The sequence below is a fragment of the Eumetopias jubatus genome, unplaced genomic scaffold, assembly GCF_037043125.1.
Source record: "Eumetopias jubatus isolate StellerSeaLion01/CBP00866 unplaced genomic scaffold, mEumJub1_p1.0 scaffold_13, whole genome shotgun sequence".
NCBI lineage: Eukaryota > Metazoa > Chordata > Mammalia > Carnivora > Otariidae > Eumetopias > Eumetopias jubatus.
The window spans coordinates 88,458,313-88,485,610 of NW_028274819.1; the positions used below are offsets into that span (position 1 = coordinate 88,458,313).

The 27,298-nt window shown below is 40.8% G+C and overlaps 1 protein-coding gene across 1 annotated transcript in view; it reads left to right on the forward strand.

Moving 5' to 3' along the window:
• The window catches only part of PRDM10 (PR/SET domain 10), a 95,994-nt gene that overhangs the window by 16,856 nt on the left and 51,840 nt on the right, over nt 1–27,298 (forward strand). Inside the window, exons 2-4 of the mRNA XM_028120832.2 lie at nt 15,975–16,162; nt 18,476–18,640; nt 20,762–20,821. Of these exons, the coding sequence (XP_027976633.1) occupies nt 16,094–16,162; nt 18,476–18,640; nt 20,762–20,821 (294 nt within the window). The 5' untranslated portion in view covers nt 15,975–16,093. The remainder of the gene's footprint in view (nt 1–15,974; nt 16,163–18,475; nt 18,641–20,761; nt 20,822–27,298) is intronic.

The following is a 27,298-nucleotide window of genomic DNA, read 5'->3' on the forward strand; positions in this document are numbered from 1 at the left end:
GTCCAGAAAGCGGTTAAATGTAAAAATTCTCCTCGCCATTCCAAGTGAGTGCGCATAATAGAAGCCCTTTATTTTCATTTGACTTGGCCTATTTTTGTAGCTTTCCCATTTAGTATTACCACTTAGTCGTGCAGGGGTCAGCAGCTGTTCAGAGCACTCCTTTATGATTCTGTGCTATTGTTTTCTGAATTGTGAGGATACAGGTTTTAAAGATTGTATTTATTTATGTTGAGAGAGAGAGAGAGCACTTGTGAGTCAGGGCAGGGGCAGAGGGAGAGGGAGAATCTCAAGCAGGCTCCACGCTGGGTGCAGAGCCCAACACGGGGCAACATCTCACAACTCTGAGATCATGACCTGAGCTGAAATTGAGAGTCAGACGCTTAACCGACTGAGCCACCCAGGCGCCCCAAAGATACAGGTTTTAAACAACTTAATTGGGTTGTTCTGACCTTAAATTAATGAACAAATTGGTAAGTGTTAATTGCTTAGACCAGTGACTAGCACGCGGAAGGCACCTGACACCTGTTGGCTAGCCACAGGTCCTGTCCTGGTGATTGGCCCACCATCGTCCCTCGGCCACGCCGCAGGGGCTCGGTGCTGGACCCAGAGGGCTGTGGTTACCGGTAGGTGTTCCTGTGGCTGGTGGGATAGGGTGTTTCCCAAGCCCGGCGTTAAAAAAAAAAAGTATGGTGTATGGTGTAAAACCCAAGATGAGTCAGGTCAGGAGTCAGAGATCCAAGAAATAAATCCAGAACCAGAGCCTGGGCGTTTGTGAGCTAGGAAACTGGGAGGTGGGTAAAAAAGGAGCCGTTGAAATGGATCCACAGAGTGGCTTGTGCTGACTGGGCCTTAACAGGAAAATGAACTGGACAAGGGTCTTCCTTTGTACCCTCTCACTTGGCCACCCCGCTCCCCCCCACTAAAAGGAGTCTTGGAGGCCCCTCACGTGGGAGAGGTATTTGTACCAAAGAAGCGGGAAGAATGAGACTGAGGTTTGACTGGACATTGGCAGTAAGGGGCGCCTGGGGGGCTCAGTCAGTTAAGCATCTGCCTTAGGCTCAGGTCATGATCCCAGGGTCCTGGGGATGTGGTTTTGGAATGGCGGTGAGGTGAGGAGCTGACGGCCTAGAAAAAATTCTTTTAAGGTGATTTTATTAAAGCACAGGGACAGAATCCATGGGCAGAAAGAGGAGCTGCGCTGGGGCTGTGAGGAATGGCTGACATATACGACGGGGTTGGGGAGGGAAGAACAAAAGGAGGGGTCTAAGGGACGTTCATATGCTAAGAAGGCCCTCAGGATACTGGAAGCCTGGCTGGTATCAAGCTGAGGTTGTTCTTCCCGCTAGCAAAGCACCAACGTTAAGATAGTTAGAAATTTCCTGGAGGAATGTCACATATCCCACCCAGGAGTAGGGGGAAGGGGGGAGAGGTTGCGGACTGTCAGCCTGTGCTTTGTCCTCCTCCTGCCTCTTGCTCCCTCATCACTGGGATCAAGCCCTGAGCCCCAGGTCTCATCGGGCTCCCAGCGGGGAGTCTGCTTCTCCCTCTCCCTCTGCCTCTTCCGCCTGCTCCCGGGCTCGCTCTCTATCAAATCTCAAATAAATAAATAATAAAATCTTTCAAACAGAAAAGAGCAATCGCTGCTATTTATTGTTCACCTGTGGTGTGCCAGGCACTTTGGTAGGTGCTGTATGTGGTAGCTACCCTGCTATGAGAAAATAATGGCGGATTGGCTGTCAGGAATTCCAGAGAGGGGTGAGTCGGAGGTCAGCCCCTGTGACCTGAGCTGGGAGGCATTGCAGTGGTGACCGCAGGAGTGCAGGTTCAGTCAGGCTGGGCAGAGGCCGGCCCCGTGGAGGGCAGGGTTCATTGTTGAATGGGAGGAGTAGGGGCCCTGAGTGACCGTGGGGTTTCTTCATGGTCTCGATGGAAAAGGGCACCAGCCAAGTCCCATGTCCACCCTGGCAGAGACTGCATTTCTACTGCGGTCATCTATGGCATATTTTTATTTTTATTTGTTTTTGTGGTAAAATATACATAAAACAGAATCTACCGTTTAACCATTTTTAAACGTACCATTCAGTGACAATAAGTACGTTCCCAGTGTTGTTACAACCATCACCATTATTGACTTTCAGAACTTTTTCATCATTCCAAACAGATACTTTACCCATTAAACAATAACCCGCCCAGGCCTTGGGAACCTCTGTCCTGCTTTCTGTGTCCATGCATAGGATTACTCTAGCTACCTCCTAAGCGGAGGCCTACAATGTATGTCCTGTTGTGCCTGGCTTATTCCACTCGGCATCGTGTTTTTAAGGTCCATCCACCTTATAGCATCTGTCAGAATTTCCTTCCTTTTTATTTGTTTTTAAAATTTATTATTTTTGTAAAATTTTTCTTTTTTTATCCTACCTTTTTAAAGCTGAGTAATATTTCATTCTCTGTGTTGACCAGCTTGTGTTTATCTTTTCATCGGTTGATGGTATGTATGGCATTTTTTAGCAGTGCTCTGGGCACCTTCTCAGGATCCCATTTGTTCTCAAAAGGTCACTGTCCTTAGCAGTCCGAGAGTGGTGGGAGCTTACCAGGTGTCTCCTTCCCCAGCCCCGATTGTAACTACCTCAGGAAATCTTTATCAGGGGAATAAGGTCATGTTCTGCTTTCACTTCTAATTCTTATCCTGTTACCTCAGAACAATCAGATTCTTTTTTTTCTCCTTGACTTTTTTCTCTCCCTTCTCTGCCCCACTCCCCTGCCTACTTTGTCATTTAGTTCTTTCTTTCTTAGACTTCCCTTCACCTCCGCTTTGTCCTCCTGCCTCCTTTCCTCCCTGTCTTACTGTTCTCCTTCTGGAATACTCTGATCTTCTGTTTCCTCGTCGCTTTCCTCTTGTCTTTTTTTCTGGACTTTCTTATTCCCTTTTCTCTTTCCCCTAGTTAGTTTCTTCTTGCTGTACCATTTTTGATTTATGGCTCAAAATTCACCCGAATTATTATTTCTTTTAACTTTTAAAGGGTGTACCATATTCTAGTGTTCTAGGCATTTTGCAAATACTAACTCACTTAATTCTCTTTATACCTCTGTGAAGTAGATCCTATTTCTGTTTCCATGTTACACTGGATGACATTGTGCCACAGAGAGATTAGGTAATTTGTACAAGGTCAACCATTAGTGAAGGGTGGAGCCAAGATTGGGACCCACAGGTATGGCCCCAAGTTTATGGGCCCCCGATCTACTTCCCTGCTCTGAATGCAGCTCCCTAGCTCAAGGGCAGAGGTGTGTTGTAGTTCAAGGTCAAGTTAAACATAAAAAAATGCTTGTCCCACCAAGCTCTAAATGTTTAGAAGTACTATATCCAGAAGTCTCATGGTAGCCTGTGCGGAGGGGTATAAGAGCACCTGGCTGCGGGGGTCCCAAACAGCATCTCAAAGACTGTCTCCAAAGTGCTGAAAATAGTTCAGGTTTATATAAGGAAAATGTGGGGCAAAGGTGGGTGGGTAAGTACAGGTGGGCAGTGAAGGTCAGGCCAGTCATTGTCTTGGGGTCAGTCCCGTGGGGTCTTGCTGGCTCAGGGCAGTCCTTATTGCTTGAGGGGGGTAGTTTTGCCCACAGGGTCTTCTGCCTGCGCCGAGAGACCTGCTGGAAAGAAGAACCCAACTAGGAAGTTTAAGGTCAAAGTGGAGGCAGCCAAAGTCCTTTTTCATTGTCTTATATATTCACAGGGGTCTTTATTTACCTTTTATCTTATACTCTTTAAATATGTATTTTTTACAAGTACCATGATTTAAAAAAATCTAAATATTTAATCTTTTTTTAACCTTTTTAAATTAAATTTTATTTATTTGAGAGAGAGTGAGAGAGCACAAGCGGGGTGAGGGGCAGAGGGAGAAGCGGACTCCACGCTGAGCAGGGAGTGCTGTGCGGGGCTAAATCCCAGGGCCCCGGGATCATGACCTGAGCCGAAGGCAGACGCTCAATCAACCGAGCCACCCAGGTGCCCCCAAATCATTTAATCTTAATTGTAGATTAAGAACTGAAAAGATATGTAGAATTGAATTATATAGTTTATATAGAACTGAAAGCAGCTTGATGACGTTATTATATAAAAAGGTAACTGATTTTCCTTAATACATTTAGTTTTGTTTTCTAGCTTTGTTTAATCACTGACCTCTGACATTGTAACGGATGGTTCCTTAAGTTTTTATTTCAGCTAAATTTATTTTGTTTCGATTAAATTACTAGTAAATAAACGTTTTTATTATACAGGGAATCAAAATATAGTGTGTAACATAACTTTAAAGGAAATATACAAAGCGTTATCCACGAATTTAAATTCTTAGCGTTTGGAGTGTAATCCATGCCTAAATTGCTTTCTGTCTTGTACTCATCTTTACTGGGATGGTTTAGCTGGGAAGTCAAGGACAATAAGCTTAAAGGAGAAAAGGAGAGCTAAGACAAACAGGTTTAGGCAATGTAAGAAATCTCTGCTTAACGCATCATCTAAATCCTTTCCACTGTCAGCCCAGTGTGGTGGAGGGGTGAGAGCACTGACAAGTCTCAGGCTCTGACTTTTATGCTGTCTTTATTTGCTGTGTGACTTGAAGTGATTTGCTTTATCTCTCTGGTTTGTGAGTTTGTCCTATATAAAATAGAAGTTGCTCCAGATGAGTGGTTCTCAAACTGTCCTTCTCCCCGCCCCCCAAAATAGTGTTCTAAAACTGTACCAAGGTGTTCTTTCCTTTAAATAAAAATAAAGGATAGAATTTTCTTACTTTTGGGGGCGCCTGGCTGGCTCAGTCGCAAAGTGTCTGCCTTCGGCTCAGGTCATGATCCCAGGGTCCTGGGATCAAGCCCTGCATTGGGCTCCCTGCTCGATGGGAAGCCTGCTTCTCCGTCTCCCACTCCCCCTACCTGTGTTCCCTCTCTCGCTGTGTCTCTCTCTGTCAAATAAATAAATAAAATCTTTAAAAAAAAAGAATTTTCTTACTTTTGAATTTTACCCCCTGAAATGTTATTAACCCTTTGTTGCTATTGCTGCCAATCATCTTAGCCAGCGCTAGGAGGTGGCAACTGAACAGTGGCCAAAAAAAAAAAAAGAAAAAGAAAAAGAAAAAGTTGGAAAACTTGGGAATATCTAGTCCTGCTTAATTTGATAGTTTTTGAAAAAATTATAAAGTGAGGTTGGATGTGATTTTTATATAGCTCATATAATGGAGTTATTTGTGCTGGAATCATAACACAGGGGAAGCGTTCTTAGTTTACAGGATGAGAAGCAGTGTAGAATAGTGGTCGGATGCGTGGACTCAGCAGCCAGATTGCTCAGGCTCAGATTGCAGCTCTGCTACTTACTTACTAGCTCTTACTAGCTCAGTTCCCTGGACAAGTCATTTAACGTCTCTCTTTCTCAGTCCTCACCTGTATAGTGGAGGTAATAATGTCCCTACTTCATAGGTTGTTGTGAGGATGAAATGAATCAGTGCATGTTGAAGTACTTAGAACATGCCTAGCACGTAGGAAGTACTTTACAAATATCAGCCATCATTATTCTGTGATATTAACAAATATATTAATATTTAATGGTACTCAGCAAAGAACGTTGATTTCCGGGGCTGTCTTCCACACACATTTGAGAACCATGAGCCTGGAATTTCTCTTCTTGTTCAGAAATTCTGTTATTCCATGTCATAGAATTGGATTCCCTATAATCTTTTTTTTTTTTTTAAGATTTTATTTATTTGAGAGAGAGCACGAGCGGGGTGAGGGGCAGAGGGAAATGGAGCAGACTCTCTTGCTGAGTGGGGAGCCAGAGATGGGGCTCCTGGGATCATGACCTGAGCCAAAGGCAGACAGTTAACCGACTGAGCCACCCAGGTGCCCCTATAACAGCATTTTAAAGTGAAATTGTATTTATAGCTCAACCTGTTATCTCGAGTACACATCTGCCGTTAAAGGCAGGCGATGAAGTGAGAGCTTTTCAACTTCAAGTCCTTGGTGGTTTCGGAGGAGTGGCTTCATTCAGCGCTGTAGGCCCATTGGTGGTGGGAACCAGGCTGGTGGATGACGAGGGGTATGGCTCAGGGGCAGGTGGCTGGATGGGAACTGTAGGAGCTAGGAGGAGGGCAGGCATTTGGGGAGGCGGGGGGCACTAGGGTACTCCCTTGTCCTATGTAGAGCCAACTTTATTAGTGAACTGGCTGGGAAGGCTGGCATTTATCTTTCCTTCTTCCTTCCGCTTCCTCTCCAGCTCTGTCACTCTTCTCATGCAAGTGTCACCTGGAGTGACCTGGGAAGTGGGCTGTCCATCTCCCCAGTCAGACTTGAGTGCTGCAGGAGCAGGGTTTTTACTCACCTTTTTATGTATCTGATATTGGCAAAGCCTGAAAAAAATTGCTACCATTTCTTGAATGTTCATCATTATGCTATGTGATCCCAAGTGTTACCATGTTTTATTGACTCTGAGATGTCAGCGGTAAGATACATAATTGCTTTATGTATTGTTACAAAAGAAAAGGCCTTGCCAGTTAAACTCTGATACAAGTGCTTTTGCCACTTAGAATTTTTATTATATACTCATTGAAAGAGCTCTTTTAGATTTATTTAGACATAGATTTTTATCACATCACTCTATGCGCACATAAAAGGGAAAATGTAAGTAAAAGAAACCGATTAAGGTATTCCCCAAATTTTAACACTTTCAGAGTCTGACTCTTCAGAATCACTTTTGACTCAGAGTCATTGACGTATCTCTGTGCCATCAGGAGTGTTTCTTGGGGCACCTGGGTGGCTCAGTTGGTCTTTGGTCCAGGTCATGATCTCAGGGTCTTGGCATCAAGTCCCACATTGGGCTCCTTGCTCAGCAGGGAGTCTGCCTCTCCCTCTCCCTTTACCCCTCCCCACCGCTTGTGCTCTCTCTCTCTCTCTCTGTCTCAAATAAATAATTGAAATCTTAAAAAAAAAAAAAAGTGTTGGTGAGGCAGTGTCTCTTAAAAGAGGTCACGCTGCTGTCTCTAGGAATCTCCTCCAAGCAGCTAGTACCTATTCTAGGAGGTTTTTCTTTTTCTTTTTTTAAGATTTTATTTATTTGACAGAGAGAGACACACAGAGAGAGGGAACACAAGCAGGGGGGAGTGGGAGAGGGAGAAGCAGGCTCCCCGCGGAGCTGGGAGCCCGATGTGGGGCTCGATCCCAGGATCCTGGGATCATGACCCGAGCTGAAGGCAGATGCCTAACGACTGAGCCACCCAGGCGTCCCTGGGAGTTTTGATCCTGGTGTTTTTTCACTCAACCTGTGGCAGGCTAGTCTTTCCACGTATCTCAGTAATGACGGTATATATTGCAGCTTCATCCCTATCACTGTCTTCCATATCCAGGTCCTATAGGCCTTTGGTTGTTAAGGTTATTTTCCCAGTGATGGATATTTGCTTCCCTAATCAGATTTATGCTCAACTGCTGTTCCCATGCCTTTCAGTTTTAATGCCAAAAATTATAGCGTGATCTCTTTGAAGACATTTAAAGTGGCATTTAGACTCTGGGTGTCCAGTGTTGACAACACACGACTCAGTGAAGCGAGGACAGAACTAATAAATGGCTATGAGCAAGGTCACACACAAGCAGGTAGTGGCATCCACATCCTGTGACACCTTGAAAATAGCGACCACAGGACACCACAGTTGTAAAATAGATCCCTAGTTCAGAAATGTTGAAATGTGGGGGGAAAAATGCATTATAGGCTTTACAAAATACAGATTGTTAATTCCAACAACATCCATGCTGGGCAGATAATTTGGATTTTCAGACAAGGAAACTGTGGGTCTGTGTGGCTTACTAACATCATAGCTACTAAGCACATGGTAGATTTGGGAGAGTAGAACCCAGATTTATCTGATTCTAAAGCTCATACTTCCAACTCTATTACATTATTCAAGAAAAAAATAGACTAGAAGCTTCAAGGAAGCAAGGATCTTTTTGTTTGTTTGTTTTTTGATACACTGATGTTTTTTAAGGACCTAGAACAGTACCTGGCATATACTAAGTACTTAATAAATATTTGTTGAATAAAGCCCTTAAAGAGAAGATAGATATGCAGTCATGTCCTTCTTTTCCTAGAAATGAAGTCTGTAACATTTTGCACAAGGGGTAAAAGCAGGGAAGATGGGGGACCATTTTCTAGACAAGGTATAGTTTGTGGTTCACCAGTTCTTTCAGGTCTTAGAAAAGGCAAAACAGTGAGGAGTGGAAGGACGTCTATCCCTAGAGAGCCTGTCAGCACCAGCCTGTTAAACAGCACTAAGGTAGTTCCTGGATTCTTCCTCCCATCTCATGTAAATCAAGATCAGCGGGAATCTATGAATTGTGCAGTTAAAAATAAATTAAAAAGGAAGCCAATCTGATAAGCCTGACTATAAAGAAAGTCTGTGTACAGGGCATTTATATTTGATCAATTGCTAGGTTTTATTTATTTATTTTTTTAAGATTTTATTTATTTATTTGAGAGATAGAGAGACAGCACAAGCAGGCAGAGTGGCAGGCAGAGGGAGAGGGAGAAGCAGGCTCTCCGCCAAGCAGGGAGCCGGACGTGGGGCTCGATCCCAGGACCCTGGGATCATGACCTGAGCCGAAGGCAGCTGCTTAACCGACTGAGCCACCCAGGTGCCCTGATCAATTGCTAGGTTTTAAAAAATATGAAATGTTTTGAAAATTCTGACACTCTGATGATAGCTCATCTGTAAAATATAAAAGTTGACATATTTGACCACCACTTTGTGCTAGATCTTGTGCCTAGAATTTTTCCATATATCATGTGACCCTCACAGTAACTCTAGGAGGTAATTATTGTCTCCATTTTCCACATGATGATATTGGGGACTCAGAGAATAAGTGATTTGGCTGAAGTTCTATACTAATGGAGCAGTTGAGCCAGTCTGGGAGCCAGGATGTTCAACTGAGATTCTGCAGATTTTCTTCTGCTCTCTGCTGCTTCCCCTCTAAGCTTAAGGCAGGACTAGACTTTAGACTCTTTTTTTTTTTTTTTTTAAGATTTATTTATTTGAGAGAGAGAGTGAGAGCACAGAGAGGGACAGAGTGGGGAGGGAGAGAAAGGGAGGGAGAGAATCCCAACCAGGCTCCATAAGAGCTGGACGTGGGGCTCGATCTCACAACCCTAAGATCACGACCTGAGCCGAAACCAAGAGATGGAAGCTTAACTGACTGAGCCACCCAGGCACCCACCACTGTACATTCTCATTTTACAATGGGGACACTGATGCTAGAGGATATAAAGTGACTTATTTATGAGTGCCTAGGTGGCACAATTGGTTAAGCATCCGACTCTTGGTTTGGGCTCAGGTCATGATCTCAGGGTTGTGAGATAGAGCTCAGTGTGGAGTCTTCTTGGGATTCTCTTTCCCTCTTCCTCTGTCTCTCCCACTTGTGCTTCCTCTCTTTCTCTCTAAAAATAAATGTCACTTTTTAAAAAGATTTTTGTTTATTTAGTAGTGGAGTCATGTCTAGAATTTAGTTTTTTTTCTTAAAGATTTATTTATTTTAGAGAGAGAGAACAAGTGGGGATGGGGGTAGAGGGAGAGGGAGAGAGCAGAATCCCTGACGAGTGCAGAGCCTGATGTGGGGCTCCATCTCATGATCCTGAGATCACGTCCTGGGCTGAAACCAAGAGTCAGAGTCTTAACCTGCTGTGCCACTCAGACACCCCAGTATTTTTTTTTTTAAGATTTTATTTTTAAGTAATTTGTATACCCATTGTGGGGTCCGAACCCACACCCTGAGATCAAGAGTCGCATTCTCTACTGACTGAACCAGCCAGGTGGTCCTTAGACTTGAGTTTTCTTGAGCAGTTTATTAAATAATAAGTAATTGCAGAATGTCACACTGGTGACATCAATTAGTTTCATAGAGAGAGAAACTCAATAGGTTTGAAAACTATATCTTAAAGAACAAGAACTACCAAGTGGATATTCTTTAGCATGGCTTTGGATTCCAGACACTTTATGAATTAAAGAGTTTTCACATCAAGGCTTTCTTTATTTGCTAATGGTATTGTAAAGCAATTGAGAACTGTGACTGGGCAGTATTTCACATCCTTATTGCCAAGTGTTACTTGCAAACTTCCTATGTGTAGATTAACTGTTCTGTTGTTTTGTTCCACAACTGCTAAGTAGTTATTTCCTTTTTTCTTCTCTTTATTCTTGTCTTAAATAGTTTACTGGTATTTTATGCCAGATGTAATGTCTACTTCCTTATTTGGGAAAGATTAGGAACAGGGTATTTCAGTTGGGGGTAAATGTCCCCTTCCTTCTGTTTCTGCTTACTTACTCCTACCTTCCTTCAGGTGGCCTCTTCTCAGAGGTCATCCCTGAGCATCCACTTGGGATTAGGTGTCCTTTTTTCCCATGGCATACTGTGATAGCTTTTTTTTTTTAAATAAGATTTTATTTATTTATTTGAGAGAAAGATAGAGAAAGAGAGAGAGTTTGAGAGAATGAGTGGGAGGAGGGGCAGAGGGAGAAGCCGACTCCCTGTGGATCAGGGAGCCTGATGCAGATCTGGATCCCAGGACTCTGGGATCATGACCTGAGCCGAAGACAGATCCTTAACTGACTGAACTACCCAGGCACCCCTGTGATAGCTTTTGAAACACTCCATACAAATTATAGAGTACCTGCCATATGCCAGATCTAGAGTTACTCTTGTGAACACACACATTCCTTGGCCTGTAGAACTTATAGTTGAGATGGAGAGCCAATCTGACAGAAAAATGCAATGTGATTGAATACCTTTTTTAAAAAGCTAATATGTGAGTGTTTGTTATGTAACAGGCATTGTACTAAGAATTATTTCATGTCATTCTCTCAGTAAGCTTATGATCCCCATTTTCTAGGGAAGGAATTTAGAGAACATGTGTTTTGTGCCAGGTCAGTTACATTTCAGAATTGCTACCCAAATCTAGGTCCAGAGCCCTGGCTCTTGTTTGTTTTTGTTTTTTTTTTTAAGATTGTATTTATTCATTTGAGGAGAGAGAGAGACAGAGAGAGCACAGGCAGGGGGAGAGGCAGAGGGTGAGGGAGAAGCAGACTCCCCGCTGTGCTGGGAACCCAGTGTGGGGCTCGATCCCAGGACCCGGGGATCATGACCTGAACCGAAGGCAAACGCTTAATCATCTGAGTCACCCAGATGCCCCCAGAGCCCAAGCTCCTAACCACTGTGCTTTGGACTGACTGCTGCCTCTCTTCAGGTCAGAGCACTTCTCCCTGTGTGTCCCCTGTGCCCTCATGTACCAGGCACAGGGAGGTGAGTACCACTCTTGGAGTTTGAGAAGTAATAATGACTTACTAGTCAGACAGTGGCTATAAGTGATTCACCATCTTCCTTAGAGACTTTAAAATAATTCAAGATACTAACAAATGTAAAACAGCCTCCAAGTTATTCATCACAGTGTTGCTTGTAATAGTAAAAGACTAGAAATAACCTAAATGTTTATCCACAGGAGATTAAATAAATTAGGGTCTATTTATACAATGAAATGATGCAGCTGTGATAAAGAATGAGGAAATGATATATAGATATGGAACAATGTAGAAGGTATGGTGTTTTGTAGAATAAGCATGGCTCAGAAGAGATGTTACTTTGTATAGAATCAGTAGCATGCTACCATTTGCGGTGGGAGAGACGGAGTATTTATTATATGCATGCAAGCATGCATGCAAGTTCTACGCTCAGTGTGGGGTTTGAACTCATGACCCAGGGATCAAGAGTCATGTGCTCTACCAATTGAGCCAGCTACATGCCCCAGTATTTTTGCATGTATATGCTTAGCATATCTCTGGAAGGGTAGACAAGAAATTGATAATACAGGTTGCTTCTAAAGGATGGTTAAGGGATTCCAGGTAGGGAGATTGTCCATGCCTTTTTATGCCTTTTGAATTTGAATTTGAAATAATAAGCACCTTCCTAGAAATGAAAACAAATACAGAATGGCACTCGGAGCTGTGTATGTTTCATGAGTGTGTGGGATAAGCCTGCCTTGGTCCTTGTCCCATCCCAGTGCCTGGCATAGTATGCACTTGAGTATTTATGCAATCAATGAACCAAGTTGAAAAAACAATCTCAAATTCCTCTTTAGGAAGGATACAACATCTCTTTTGTGGTATTCCTGCTAAAAATACATATCCTGAATCTAACCATGAAGAAATATCAGACAAATTCAAATTGAGGAACAGTCTGAAAGATAAATGGCCTATGTATTTAAAAAAATGTCAAGGTCATGGATGACTAAGAAAGACCAGGAGACTGTTCCAGATCAGAGGGGATGGAGGGACACAACTGGATGCATTGTGTAAAATGCCAGATTGGATCCGGGGCCAGAAAAAAAGTTGTTTAAGGATATTAATTAGACAATTGGCAAAATACAAATAAGGTCTGTAAATTAGGTAATAGTTTCATTGTAGCTTTCTGGTTTTGGTAGTAGTACCGTGAGAAGAAAGTCCTGTTTTTAGGAAATAGGTATGTAAGAATTCAGTAATAAAGTGGCGTGTGTCTGCAACTTACTCTCAAATATCAAAAGAGAGAAAGAGAATAATAAACACGTAGAATGCTAACATTTGGTAAATCTGAAGAAATACAGGTACTCTTTCTACCATTTTGTAGCTATTCTGTCAAACTATTAAAAAAAAAAAAAACCTTTCTGGGGCGCCTGTGTGGCTCAGTCATTAAGCGTCTGCCTTCGGCTCAGGTCATGATCCCAGGGTCCTGGGATCGAGCCCCACATCAGGCTTCCTGCTCCGCAGGAGGCCTGCTTCTCCCTCTCCCACTCCCCCTGCTTGTGTTCCCTCTCTCGCTGTGTCTCTCTCTGTCAGATAAATAAATAAAATCTTTAAAAAAAAAAAAAAAACCTTTCTATATGGAACATTTTGTGATTTCATAATATTGAGCCTTTTATGTCCTTGTGTACAATTTTGTAGTTTTCTTCATGTAGATCTTAATATTTTTGGTGACGTTTATTAGGTATCTTAATATATTTGTTCCTCTAAAAAAAAAAAATTATAGCTTTTACCATACGATCCAGCAATTGCACGGCTGGGTTTTTACCCCAAAGATACAAATGTCAGGATCCGAAGGGGTACGTGCACCCCGATGTTTATAGCAGCAATGTCAACAATAGCCAAACTGTGGAAAGAGCCAAGACGTCCATCGACAGATGAATGGATAAAGAAGATGTGGTATATATACACAATGGAATATTATGCAGCCATCAAAAGGAATGCGATCTTGCCATTTGCAACGACATGGATGGAACTGGAGGGTGTTATGCTGAGTGAAATAAGTCAATCAGAGAAAGACATGTATCATATGACTTCACTGATATGAGGAATTCTTAATCTCAGGAAACAAACTGAGGGTTGCTGGAGTGGGGGTGGGGTGGGAGGGATGGGGTGGCTGGGTGATAGACATTGGGGAGGGTATGTGCCATGGTGAGCGCTGTGAATTGTGCAAGACTGTTGAATCACAGATCTGTACCTCTGAAACAAATAATGCAATATATGTTAAGGAAAAAAAAAGAAGAAGATAGCAGGAGGGGAAGAATGAAGGGGGGTAAATCGGAGGGGGAGACGAACCATGAGAGACAATGGACTCTGAAAAACAAACTGAGGGTTCTAGAGGGGAGGTGGTTGGGGGGATGGGTTAGTCTCGTGATGGGTATTAAAGAGGGCACGTTCTGCGTGGAGCACTGGGTGTTATATGCAAACAATGAATCATGGAACACTACATCAAAAACTAATGATGTAATGTATGGTGATTAACATAACAATAAAAATAAAAATAAATAAAAATAAAAAAATTATGGGGAAAAGTGGGTGAAGGGAATATGGGAACTCTGTATAATCTTTTCACCTTCCCTGTAAGTAAAACATCCCAAAATAAAAAGGTTATTAAGAGAAAAAACAATAATAGCTTTGTTGACATATAATTCACATACTATACAGCTCACCCTGAATATCTTTTTATACATGCTTAAATAGCACTCTTATGTAAGGAAAGTATGCTTTTAAAAAAATAACCAACTACACTAGGTTATAATTTACACATAATTAATTTTAAAAAGATTTATTTATTTATTTTAGAGAGCGCGCATGCATGTGAACACGCAAATGAGGGTAGAGGCAGAAAGAGAGGGAGAGAGAGAGAATCTCAAGCACTCCCCGCTGAGCAGGGATCCCCGACAAGGGGCTGCATCCCAGGACCCTGAGATCACAACCCGAGCCAAAATCAAGAGCCTAGTGCTCAACAGACTGAGCCCCCCAGGCACCCCTAATTTACACATATTTTAATTGAATAGGTTGATGACTTTTGATACATGTATTCCCCAGGTAACCACAACCCCAGTCTAGATACAAGGTGTAAAACATTACCATTTATCCAGAAAGTTCCCCATTAACTCTTTGTTTATACATTCACCTGTTGGTAGATGTGGCTTTGTTTCCAGCACCCTCTGATGGAGAGGAGAAGAGTCGGGTGTATGCAGGGTGAATGTGTGTGTGTAGGGGGGCGGTTTTGGGTGGGGGTAAGGATGACAATGCTGAGGTGAAGCAGGAACAGGCTCCTCAGCGGCTCAGGAGAGTCTGTCAGGCAGTTATGATGTGGCAGTTCCTGTATTCCAGAGTAAGGCCCAGACATTGGATATTCCAGTCTTTTTTTTATTAAAGATTTTATTTATTTATTTTAGAGATGGGGGAGGGGCAGAAGGAGAGGGGAGACCGCCAAGCCTGCGGGGCTTGATCCCACAGCCCTGAGATCATAACCTGATCTGAAACCAAGAGTTGGTCGCTTAACTGCCTGTGTCACCCAGGGGCCCCTCCAGTCTTTTCTTTCTTTCTTTCTTTCTTCTTTGAGTCTTATTCTGGTTTAGAGATTGGAGCATGTGCAGTCTAAGAATGTGCTTCTTGGCTTATTTCCATTAATAACGGGGAAAATTCTGACTGGATCTGGGCCAGCGGTCTTCCTTACCTTTGGTGTAGTGGTGTGCTGAGCAGTTTTACCGTTCCTGTTCACGCACGCTGTTTTAATGGGATGATGGGAGGAGGTATATCAGGTGTGGCTGCAAAACAGCAAATCTATTAAACAGCAAATCTTACATGATTCTTAACATGTCCATGTTTTATCATCATCAAAAGGGAAGATTGATTTCCTTAAAACACCTATTTTGGAAAAGAATAAGGTTTCAAGAGTAGATTTAGTGCAAGTTGATGTTTATTAAGGCTTGTGATGTGTTCATTAATTGATCCTGCATTAACAAATGGGAAACAGAGTCTACATTTGTATTCACCAGATTGTGGCCCAGAAAATTCAGTCTCCCCTGCCTGCCATTTTCTCCTTGTTTTGTGACTTTTCTTATTCTCCTGTTCATTTCGAGTAAGTGGTATAGGAAGTCAGCATCTAAGCAAGTGTGCAGGGGATAGCTGAGTGGGGCTGTGCTGCTGTCAGGCTTGGGTGTGAACCCATCACCTATCTGCACTTACCATCCAGGAACCTCATTCTCCTCATCAGCAGAACTCAGAGATATACCTGCAGCACTTTTTTTTCTATTTTATTCCATGTTGTTGACCTTCAGTATTTATTCATTCATTTATTTACTTTTTAAGTAAACTCTACCCCCACCATGGGGCTCGAACTCATGACCCTGAGATCAAGAGTCACATGCTCTATGGACTGAGCCAGCCAGGCGCCCCAGACCTTCAGTATTTTTAGTGAGGGTTACACCTACCTGATGAGTGTCTAGAGCATAGCAAGCCTGCAATACGTTGTATGATCATTACAAATCATTTCTCCATTTTCACCTTTTTTGTCCAGGTGTGTTATCTTTTACAAAGCTTTTTTTTTTCTTTGTGGTTGAAACTGTAATTAATTAAAATGCATTCATCTATTTAAAGAACTTGGTTCCCTTTCTCTCTTTTTTTCAGGCACGTTGCAGAGAGGTCTTTCTGTCCTTCATGAACATGCACGTGGTAGACAGATGACTGTCCTCCGCCGCGTGCGGCTCTAGGTGCTCTGGACGTGGAGCTGTCCAGCAGGGGGAAGGATGGATTCCAAAGATGAAAGCTCACACGTGTGGCCTACATCTGCAGAGCACGAAGAGAATGCTGCACAGGTGAAGAGTGGTCTTTCCAGCTTGGTGTTGGTAGCGGTTTTTCAGTTGGGTACAGTTTGCTGACAGCTAAAGAAATAGCAGCTTCTCTGTAGTAATGAGTAGCTTGGGGGGGGTGCGGGGGGAGCGGACCTGCAGGATGTGCACGGGAGGAATAGGGAGGGTTTTGGAGCTTTGAGTGTTCCATCAGTATGGGTCACTACGATTTAGAAGGGCTCAGCGACCACCCACAGGCTTCTCTGCCATTTTCGCAACTTGCCGTCATAATTTGCTTCACGGCCCCATTTTATTTTACGTGCTTGGTGCTGAAAGCCTCCAACTGGAGTGTTTCTTTCATGTTACCTAGTGTAGGGTTTTGATTCTTCGTGTGTAATGAAGTACAAAGTATATCTATGGAGTGGCCTTTTCTTTTCTTTCAAATTCAGAATGTAAAGGTCTAATGGCAAGTTGTCCCATTGAGTCAGCCACTTGGGAGGCTAGTCACTTATCCAGATGCTGCTGTGATGGGTGATCACTGCCTTTTGGACTGCGATCATAACCAGCTGCGTGTTCTTTTGACTATTCTTAGCCAAGGCAAATGTCTGCTTTTTTGGTGTAGATTTGAATTTTGGGAATAGTCAGCAGTCATATGGAGCCATGTCTGGCCAAAGTGTAAAACTTAATTTTTAAGCATTGTAATAAATATGCAATTTTAATTTAGTTTTTCATTAACTTACATAACCTTAGTATTATTATCAAAATCAGGAAGTTAACACTGAAACACTTAAATATACACATTTATTTAATTTAAGTAATATAGTAAATATTACAGTAAATAAAATTAATCTTCTAGTATGATTTAAAGTCTGAGTCTTAATACTTATAAAAAATGTTCTAGTGATGCTTCCAGCAGAATAACTGAGAATGCTGTCCTGATTTTCATAGAAACCATTTTGAAGACAACTTTCATGTAGCTATGTATTTTGGTATATTTTGTTTATGAATGAAAATGTAGTCCATTCAAAAAACAGGGTCACCATTTTGTAGGTAACCTGATAGTATACAGCAGAGCTCAACACCCCTCATTGCTCTCCCTCTTCCCAGTTGTTTTTTTCCTAGCCAGGAACTCTGATTTAGCAAAATACTGTGATGGGGACCAAGTTTTGATGTTAATGAACAAATCTAAAGTCACAAAATTATCTTGCAGCACTTAAAACTGTGCCAATTGTTAGAAGTCTAATTCTTGCAACATACAAACTGTATCTTCATGGACAAATCAAATTTGTGTAGAAGTTGGACTAATCACTTAGTATAGAAGTGGATGTTTGTTTTATTTCTGCTTGATTGCATTTGGTCTCCAGGTTTCTTTTTGGGGATTAAATTCACTCATACCGTCTTTGGAATCTACTACTCTCTGCTGGAGTGAACTGAAATTAAAAAAAAGTTAGGTCCGAAGCCAAGGTAGCCTAAGAGTAAAGATTCCAATCTAACTTCAGTATCAGCACATAAATTATTTCTCTCCCAAATGTGTGCTTTGGCCATCTGCTTCCATACCTTCAATATCGAGTATCAGGCTGTGTGCCAGGCTAGCCTTCAAGAATTCAAACCTCCGAAGCTGACTATCCAGAAAGCATTTTATAGAATTCAGTTTCTGCTTTAGTTCTTGGTAGGTAGAAAATTATTTACCCTGGTGACAACTGAAATAGTTTTCCAAAACCCCTTAAAAGTACTTGATTAGAATTTTCTGTGTCTTTACCTTGCTGGCAAGGAAGAGTTCTGTAACATTCATTGACTCAGCATACGGTTACCGACATGCCACCAGTACAGCCTTGGAGTGTGAAGAAAAAAACACGTAGGAAATAAAGTGACCTTGTTTTAATGTGTCTGCTGAAAGGCACTATTAGTTGTGAAGCAGAATATTTATGACATGTTGAGGGCAATTGGCTTTTGAGTTGACATTGTTTTACATTGCAGAATAATTTGTATTTTGTATTTTGGTAATACTGTCAACCAGGAATCTTCAGTCACATTTCCAGGATCAGCTGACTGCCCCCTTCAGGACTCCCCAAAAGAGATGTCTGCACTGGACATTTGAGGCGAAGAGGAATTTGTATCAGTTGCTTAATATTAAGTAGGAAATCAGTGACAAGGTCCTTGGGGCCTGTCTCCAAGTCACTAACAGTGTAGATGACCAGGGTGTATCAATTTTCATTCTCCTTTCATTGGGGACATTTTAGAAATGCAACTGTGGACTGTGCTTGGTCAGCCACGTATCTTTGTGAGATTGGTTTTGTTCTACAAGGACACTCGCTGCATCCTTGCTGCTTTCTGCCCCAGGTGCACTTTGTTCCTGACGCCGGAACTGTGGCTCAGATCGTCTACACCGATGACCAGGTTCGTCCGCCCCAGCAGGTGGTGTACACAGCAGATGGTACCTCCTACACTTCAGTGGATGGCCCTGAGCACACCCTGGTGTACATCCATCCTGTGGAAGCTGCACAGGCATGTGAAGGGTTATTGTTTCTAGTTTGTTTGTTAATTGCTTAACTCACCAATGACTTATGTTTATTCTCCGCCAGTCACTGTGCTAGGTGCTGGTGATGCAAGATATGATTCAGATAAGATTTGTGCTCTTCAGGAGCTTATAACCAACTTGGCAGAGGAAGATATGCCTTATTTATTTAAATTAAATGTAATAAGATGTTAGAGCACTAGCCTCCTATGAGTTCTTGTCCCAGTGATCATTGACTAGATTATCAACTTGTTACTTTTCTTGTGTATCAAGAACCAAGTCAAAAATGCATTTAGTTCTGTATGGCTTCATCACAGATGGATCAGTGAGAAAACATACAGATTATATCAGTGAAATGTGTAAGCAAAAAGTCCTACTGGCTTATTAACTGCTATTTATTAATAATTGACTGATTCATAGGACTGTAATAGAAGCAAAGGTAAAAGCTGGCAATTAGGACTACTTTCTTTTTTCTCAGTGACTTGGAGGGTTAGTTTCCAAATGCATGACACAAATATATAAATGTTAGTTTGTATGTTAGCACTTTAGAATGTACAGAGCACTTTTAGACATATTAAAAAAAATAAGTTCCATATTTTTGTACTGGAATCTTGGTAATAAAAATTTGCCCTCATGCAATATTAATCAAGAGCCTCAAATCACTCCCAAGAAGAAATGGGGCCCCCTAATTAATAACTTTCAAATCTATGTAAAGATGAAATCACCAAGTAGTCAGATGGTACTTTTAGAATGCCTCTGCTTAGTTTATTTATTTATTTACTTATTATTTTTAATTTTTATTAACATATAATATAGTATTTGTTTCAGGGGTACAGGGCCTCTGCTTAGTTTTAGTCCCCTGACTATATTAAAATAAGGTCAGATAGTTTATGTAAAGAATGTCCTGTAGGCAACTTTAGTTTATTATTGTGTTACTAAATGTCTGACTTATGATAATTTTTTAAGTTTATTTATTTTATTTTAGTAATCTGTACCCAACGTAGGGCTCAAACTCACAACCCCAAGATCAAGAGTCACATGCTCTTCTGACTTATGATAATTTTTATTGTTTTTTATTGTTATTTATTTATTTTTAAAGATTTTATTTATTGTTTGACAGATAGAGACATAGCAAGAGAGGGAACACAAGCAGGGGGAGTGGGAGAGGGAGAAGCAGGCTTCCTGCCAAGCAGGGAGCTCGATGTGGGGCTCCATCCCAGGACCCTGGGACCATGACCTGAGTGGAAGGCAGATGCTTTTAATGACTGAGCCACCCAGGTGCCCCTTAATGATAATTTTTAAATAGCAAGTCTAAGAAATCATACAACTGGCTAAAATTCTCTTAAATGTACCTCTGGAATCAAAACTTAACCATAGTTCTTATTCCTCTAGGTTTGCTAAAGCCTTGGGTAGATTAGAGGAAAGAATATTTTTTCTGGATTGGTGATTTTCTATGGTGCCCTGGCTAAAATAATTTTGAAGATTTTCCTTCTCTAGTTAGTTCTGCTGTATCATGACTCAAATTATTATGTGTTTATGATGAGACCTTTTAAAAATTATGATTTTACTGACTTTATCCAGGAATGAATCTATGGAACATTAAATTCAGTTTATTTCCCTTCTGCTTTTTTGATAATGAGAGTGCTTTTGTATTTGAAAGATATCCTTGTGTATATAGTAGTCTTCTGTGTGTCTGTATGTCTCCATCCATTTTCACTTAATTGCGAGTCGACTCCTGTGATACATAGTGTTATGTGTGAACATATGCACCCTTGTTCATGCCATGTCTTGTGTTTTTGTGACATACCTTTTTAATTAGCCGTGGCATTCACCCTCAAGAGAGATTTTGCTTAAGAGTAAAATTGTCAAGTATGTTAGCTAGTTGAAATGGTTAACTTATACAATCTCTTTGGAACCGTCTGAATGAAAGGCTTTAGCTAAAAGTAAGATTACTATCTTTATCTACTTTATTAATGAAGGATTATTACTGGCTATATGGGAATTAAGTCTGTCAAGAATTGGTGCTTAGCAGCAGGATAATTTTTCCTGTGTAGGCAAGCTGTCTAAAGATTTATTGATAGGTTTTTTTTATTGTTGTTTCTTTTGTCTAGACTCTGTTTACAGACCCAGGGCAGGTAGCTTATGTCCAACAGGATGCTACAGCTCAGCAGGTAATGAGTTGCCTTTTTGCCTTTTTATTGTTTCCCATTCCCTGGAATGCACTCCTCCCCGCCCCCCACCCACCCCAACCCTCTGCACTCTGCATCTCTGGTTGTCTACTTCTTATGTATTAAGAATGGTCTTTACTTCCTTTAATGAAAACAAAGAAAAACAACACTAACACATTATAATCAGTACATACTGAAATAGTCTGGTAATAAAAAAATGATTTGTCACGGAAATTAAAAAAAAACAAGTATATTAATAGGATATTGGTTCAAATTCTAAAGACTAATCCTGAGGTTATAAGTGTCTCTTTTTGGAAATTTGGGTAGTTTTTCTATTTTTAAATATTGAAAAAATTTCTGCTTAAATCACATATAAATTTGATAACAATCTTCCTCATTCTAGCTTCTGAAAAATTGAGATTTTTCTTAGTTTTCTTTTATTTTTTAAAATTTTTAGAAGATTTTATTTATTTATTTAGAGAGAGTGCAAGTGATGGGGGTGGGGTGCGGGCCGAGGAAGAGCGAGAGAGAGAGAAAATCTCCATTGGACTCTGTGCTGAGCACAGAGCGGGACGTGGGGCTTGATCTCACGATCCTGAGATCATGACCTGAGCCGAAATCGAGAGTTGGAGGCTTAGCTGACTGAGCCACCTAGGTGCCCCCTTTTTGTTTTTCTTTTAAAATGTTTCTTTCCTTTTATCCATATTTCTAATATATCCTATTTGACTTTGAGGGATTTCTTCCTTGTTTTCCTCCAGATTGTGAAAGTGATAAAGAAGATACAGAAGCTAGATACCCTCGGTCTTACTATAAGGGGACTATGGATCCAAATAAGTTTTATTTTCATGCTGGCTAGTATGACTATTATTTAGCTGTACCACTGAGTGTCATGAGTGATTATCAAGAAAATTCCCATTAGCAAGCACTTTGTGCATTTAAATTTTTTTTGGTTAGATGACTCAGATACTTCCATTTTAAAATTTGAAAAGTGAACAGTAGTTTTGTTAATATTATTTATGAAATCTAGAGAGAATTCTGAGGAGTCTTTGTCATATAATTTACAGTTAAATTTATTCCTGATTGGTAGTCATCTACAATCTTGTGGCATCCGTGAACCTGAATGAGCATTTGTCTTGTTCTGTTTAGGCTGCTGTAATATAATACAATGCACTGGATGGCTTATGAACAATAGAAATTTATTTCTCATAGTTCTGAAGAGGGGAAGTCCAAGATCAAGAGACTGGCAGATTCTGGTGCGGGCTTACTTCCTGGTTCATAGTCAGCAGTCTTCTTGTTCAGGCCTCACATGACTGAAGAAGGGGCAAGTGACCTCTATGGGGCTTCTTTTTTTTAATTTTAATTATTTTTCTATTTTTTAGATAGGCTCCACACCCAACATGGGGCTTAAACTCATGACCCCAAGATCAAGAGTCACATGCTCTACAGACTGACCCAGCCAGGAGTCTGGGTTTTTGTTAAGGATGCTAATCCCATTCATGAGGGCTCCACCTTCAATAGCTAATCACCTCTCAGAGGCCCCGCCTAATACCGTCACAGTGAGGATTAGCGTTCTTTTCTTTTCTTTCTTTTAAGACTTTACTTATTTGAGAGGGAGAGAGAGAGAGAGAGCAGGAACGGGGAGGAGAGGGAGAAGCAGACTCTCCACTGAGAGGAGAGCCAGAAGCGGGGCTTGATCCCAGGACTCTGGGATCATGACCTGAGCTGAAGGCAGATAGATGCTTAACCAACTGAGCCACCCAGGCGCCCCGATTTTAATTTTATTTTAATTCTCTGTGTGGTTAACATATGATGTTATATTAGTTTCAGCTTTGGGGATTAGCTTTCAAAATAATAAATTTTGGGGAGAAACAGTCTATAGCAGTGTTATTTTATTTTAATAATTCTGTAATAATTAGGTATATGCTTGAAAAAACAAATCATGCACATTTCTGTGAATATTGTGCAGTGGATAGGTTTAATTAGTTTTGACAATTTGGCAAGAAAAAAATTAAAAAAAATCCCTTTGTCTTTCATAGATGATTAGTTCATTCACTCATTTTTGGAGTAATAATTTTTTTTCATAAAAAGTTGAAACAATGTGGAAAAAGAAGTACATAAAATAGATTCCAAACAAACAAATTCTGCCTAGAAATATCCTCATTAAGTTAATAGTTGGGAACTATTATTGCAGACATACAAATAAAGATAAGCATGGGGGGGGAAATGGCATTGTGCTCTAAATGCTGTTATTAATCTAAATGCTTTAAACTGAAATTTACTTGAGCAGAAGAAAAAGAAATTGAGGTGAAAGTGAAGGAGGTTGGAGTCATCATATTCTCTAAACTGCACTTAAGCGTCAGTCCTGTGTTGTCCTTGGCTCATGCTGTGATGACAAGGGCATCAGCACACGGACCCTTCTCCCACTCTCCTCTCGACTGTTCTGGGTGGTTAGGTGCATGATTATTGTGACTAATAAATTTATGTCCTGTTCAGTAACCACGGTTATTTAGAGTTTTGCTCCATTCTCTGCTGGCATTTAATTTGTAGAAATCTTTTTTTTTAATATTTTATTTATTTGTCAGAGAGCACAAGCAGGGGTGGCGGCCGGCAGAGGGAGAAGCGGGCTCCCCGCTGAGCAAGGAGCCTGATGTGGGGCTCGATCCCAGGACCCTGGGATCATGACCTGAGCCAAAGGCAGCTGCTTAACTGACTGAGCCACCCAGGCGCCCTAATTTGTAGAAATCTTGAGTCTAATTTATTTTCCTCATTCCTTTTCTACCTTAATGCCTGCTTGATACTTTCTTTATCCTTGAAGTTTTTCTTGGAAGTCTAATGACTTCACCAGCATTTGAATCAGAATTTCCTAGGACAGTATGTGTCTTTTCATGTATAGGTTAAGACTTTCTTTCAGGAAAGTTTTCCTCTGTCAGACCTTTGAAAATCTTTTCAGTTTAATTTGGCAATCATTTCTTTTTTTAAAGATTAATTTATTTTATTTATTTTTTCTAAAGATATATTTATTTGAGAGCGCAAGAATGAGAGAGTACATGAGAGGGGGGAGGGTTAGAGGGAGAAGCAGACTCCCTGCTGAGCAGGGAGCCGATGCGGGACTCGATCCAGGGACTCCAGGATCATGACCCGAGCCGAAGGCAGTCGCCCAACCAACTGAGCCACCCAGGCGCCCCAAAGATTCATTTATTTTAGAGGGAGAATGAGGGAGAGAGAGCAAGTGTGAACACACAAGCAGGGTGAGGGGCAAAGGGAGAGGGAGAGAGAACATCTCAAGCAGACTCCCCTCTGAGCCCAGAGCCTGATGTGGGGCTCCATCCCAGGGACCCTGAGATCATGACCTGAGCTGAAATCAAGAGTCAGATGCTTAACTGACTGAGCCACTGACTCATCCCTCTATAATCATTTTTTTAAAAGATCTTATTTATGTATTTGAGAGAGAGTGTGAGCACAAGAGAGAGAGCACAAGCCAGGGGGAGAGGCAGAGGGAGAGGGAGAAGTGGGCTTCCCGCTGAGCAGGGAACCGGATGTGGGACTCCATCCCAGGACCCTGGGATTGTGACCAGAGCCGAAGGCAGACGCTTAACTGACTGAGCCACCCAGGTGCCCATAGCTATAATCATTATTATATCTATTCTTTTCCATGTTATTTGTGTAGTTTCCTTTATGTTCACCGTATTTCTTACTGTGTCTCACTTTTTAATTAACATACATATAGAGAAGTGCAAAAGATTGTAAGCGTATAGTGCAATGATATATCATGAAGTGAGCATGCAGTATAACCAACACTCAGATTAAATAGAACATTACCAGCTCCTAAAAGCCAACCTTTTGCTTCCACCTAATCACTTCTCCTTCCTTTCTCCTCAAAGATAGCTACTCTCCTGCTTGCTAACATCATAGATTAATTTTCCATGGTTTTGAACTGTATATAAGTGGAAATACTTACCATTTCCTTTCTTTGTAGCTTCTCTTGTTCAACGTGATGCTAGGGGAGATCCCTTCATGTTGCTGAGTGTAGCTGTGGGGTTTTGTTTCCTTCTAGTTTTATTGATATCTAGAATTCAGTTTTATGAATGTACCATAATATATATTCAAGACTGTGATCCTTTCTCCACTTTGTTCTTCGAGAGTTTCTTGGCCCTTTGCTTTTCCATATACATGTTAGAATCAACCTGGAAGTTTCCACAAAAGTCCTGCAGGATTTCCAGTGGAATTTCATTGTTATCTATGAATCAGTTTGTGAAGAATTGCTGTCTTTATAATTTTGAGTCCTCCAATCGGTGAACATGATATATCCCTAAGTTTAAAATAAAAGTTAAAAAATTGTCTTTGGGTGGAGGTCTTACACATCTTTCAATAGATTTATTCCTAGATATTTGGTGTGTTTTGATGGTATTATAAGTGGTATATTTATTTATTTATTTATTTGTTTATTTTATTTTTTTAAAGATTTTATTTATTTGACAGAGAGGGATACAGTGAGAGAGGGAACACAAGCAGGGGGAGTGGGAGAGGGAGAAGCAGGCTTCCCGCAGAGCAGGGAGCCCGATGCGGGGCTCGATCCCAAGACCCTGGGATCATGGCCTGAGCCGAAGGCAGACGCTTAACGACTGAGCCACCCAGGCGCCCCAGTGGTATAATTTTTTAAATTTTCATTTTATAACTTTTATTTTGGATTTTCTTGGTAATTAGTCATGTTGTCTGTGGATACTGACAGTTTTCTTTCTTTTCAATCCTTCCCAAACCTTTTATCTTTGAATTTTATTTCTTTTTTGTTCCCTCTTTTGTCAGTTGGCGGGATCTCTTAATATATTGTTGGACAGGGTGCCTGGGTGGCTCAGTTGGTTAAGCGACTGCCTTCGGCTCAGGTCATGATCCTGGAGTCCCAGGATCGAGTCCCACATCGGGCTTCCTGCTTGGCGGGGAGTCTGCTTCTCCCTCTGACCCTCTTCCCTCTCGTGCTTTCTATCTCTCATTCTCTCTGTCTCTCAAATAAATAAATAAAATCTTTAAAAAAATATATATATTGTTGGACAGAAGTGGTGCTAGTAGGTTTCTTTTTTTTCCTTCCTGCTCTCAGAGGATTTTTACTATTAAGAATGATGTGCAGTGTAGGATTTTTATAAAAATACCCTTGAGCAGCTGAAGAAAGTTCTCTTTATTTCTAATTTTTAATGAGTGTTTATTATGAATTGATATTGATTATTGATGGATATTGACTTTTATGAAATGTTTTTTCTGAATCTGTTGAGCTTTTTCTCCCCTCTTCTGTTAATATGGTGAATTATATTAATTGCTATTTACAAATTAAGCCAGCCATGCACTGGAATACGCTCTGCTTGATCCTTTTTCCTGTGTATCTGAATTTGGATTTGATGTGCTAATACTTTGTTTGGGGTTTTGCATATTTATTCAGTAGTCCATTCTGTTTTCAGCCACAGTATTAGATTGCTTTTCTTTTCCTCTTGATTTTTTTCTTTTAAAGTAGCTTCCAAATAGTAAATCATTATGTTGTACACCTGAAACTAATATGATATGTCAATTATATCTCATTAGAAAAAAAAGAGAGAAAACAAAGGTAGCTTTCATCTTGATTTTTTCTTTTACATCCTGAAAATCTATATCTCATCATTGACTGTCTAGTATTCTATTCTAAGAGCTTACTATTGTTTATATTCTGTTTATTGTTTTATATGTATGTTATTTCCTTTTTTTTGCTACTGTATAGAACATTGCCATAGATGTCATATTAGCTTATTTCCTTAGAATAAATTCCCCCAAAAGAAATGAGAGAGACTAGAGGTATTCATATTCAGAATTATTTAAGAATCAAGATTTTGTGTGAGAGTGAAAAAAGATACAAATGTAAAACTCAAACAAATTAAATAAAAATCCAGAATCCTAAATCTGAATTAGAATATCAGCACGAACTCATTATGTGTTTTCTCTTAAAACATATATTTTCTAGTTTGGGCCACTGAAAATGTTTAGCCAGAGTCATCAGTCCAGTAGCAATGAGCCAGTATGGTCTCTAAAACTATTTTCCAGTAAAAGGAATCAGGGCTACTTAGGCAAATGGCAGATTCTAGCTCTGGGGCATGAAATATACAAGATGTGCCTGAAATGTCATGTCTTATCAGAATGCAAGGAAGTTAGTGAAAACTTCTGGGGTTCTATGGAAAGAACTCATGATCCATCTTGAAAGGGCCACAATGGGGCATTGACCTGTAAAAACAGGAAAATGTCTACAACAGATTGAAGTGCATTAAATATATTTAAAATCCATAAGTTTATACTAATATTAAAAGAAATAACTCATTGGTCAATCTTTGAGGTGCTGCAGGACCACCACATTTCTAAAAAAACTGGTAAGTGATGGGAAGGAATCCAGCCTTTCTCTCTGAATGTACTCAGGTAAACAATTACTTGATGAGGGAAATTCCTTTATAGAAGCATTCCAATAATAAA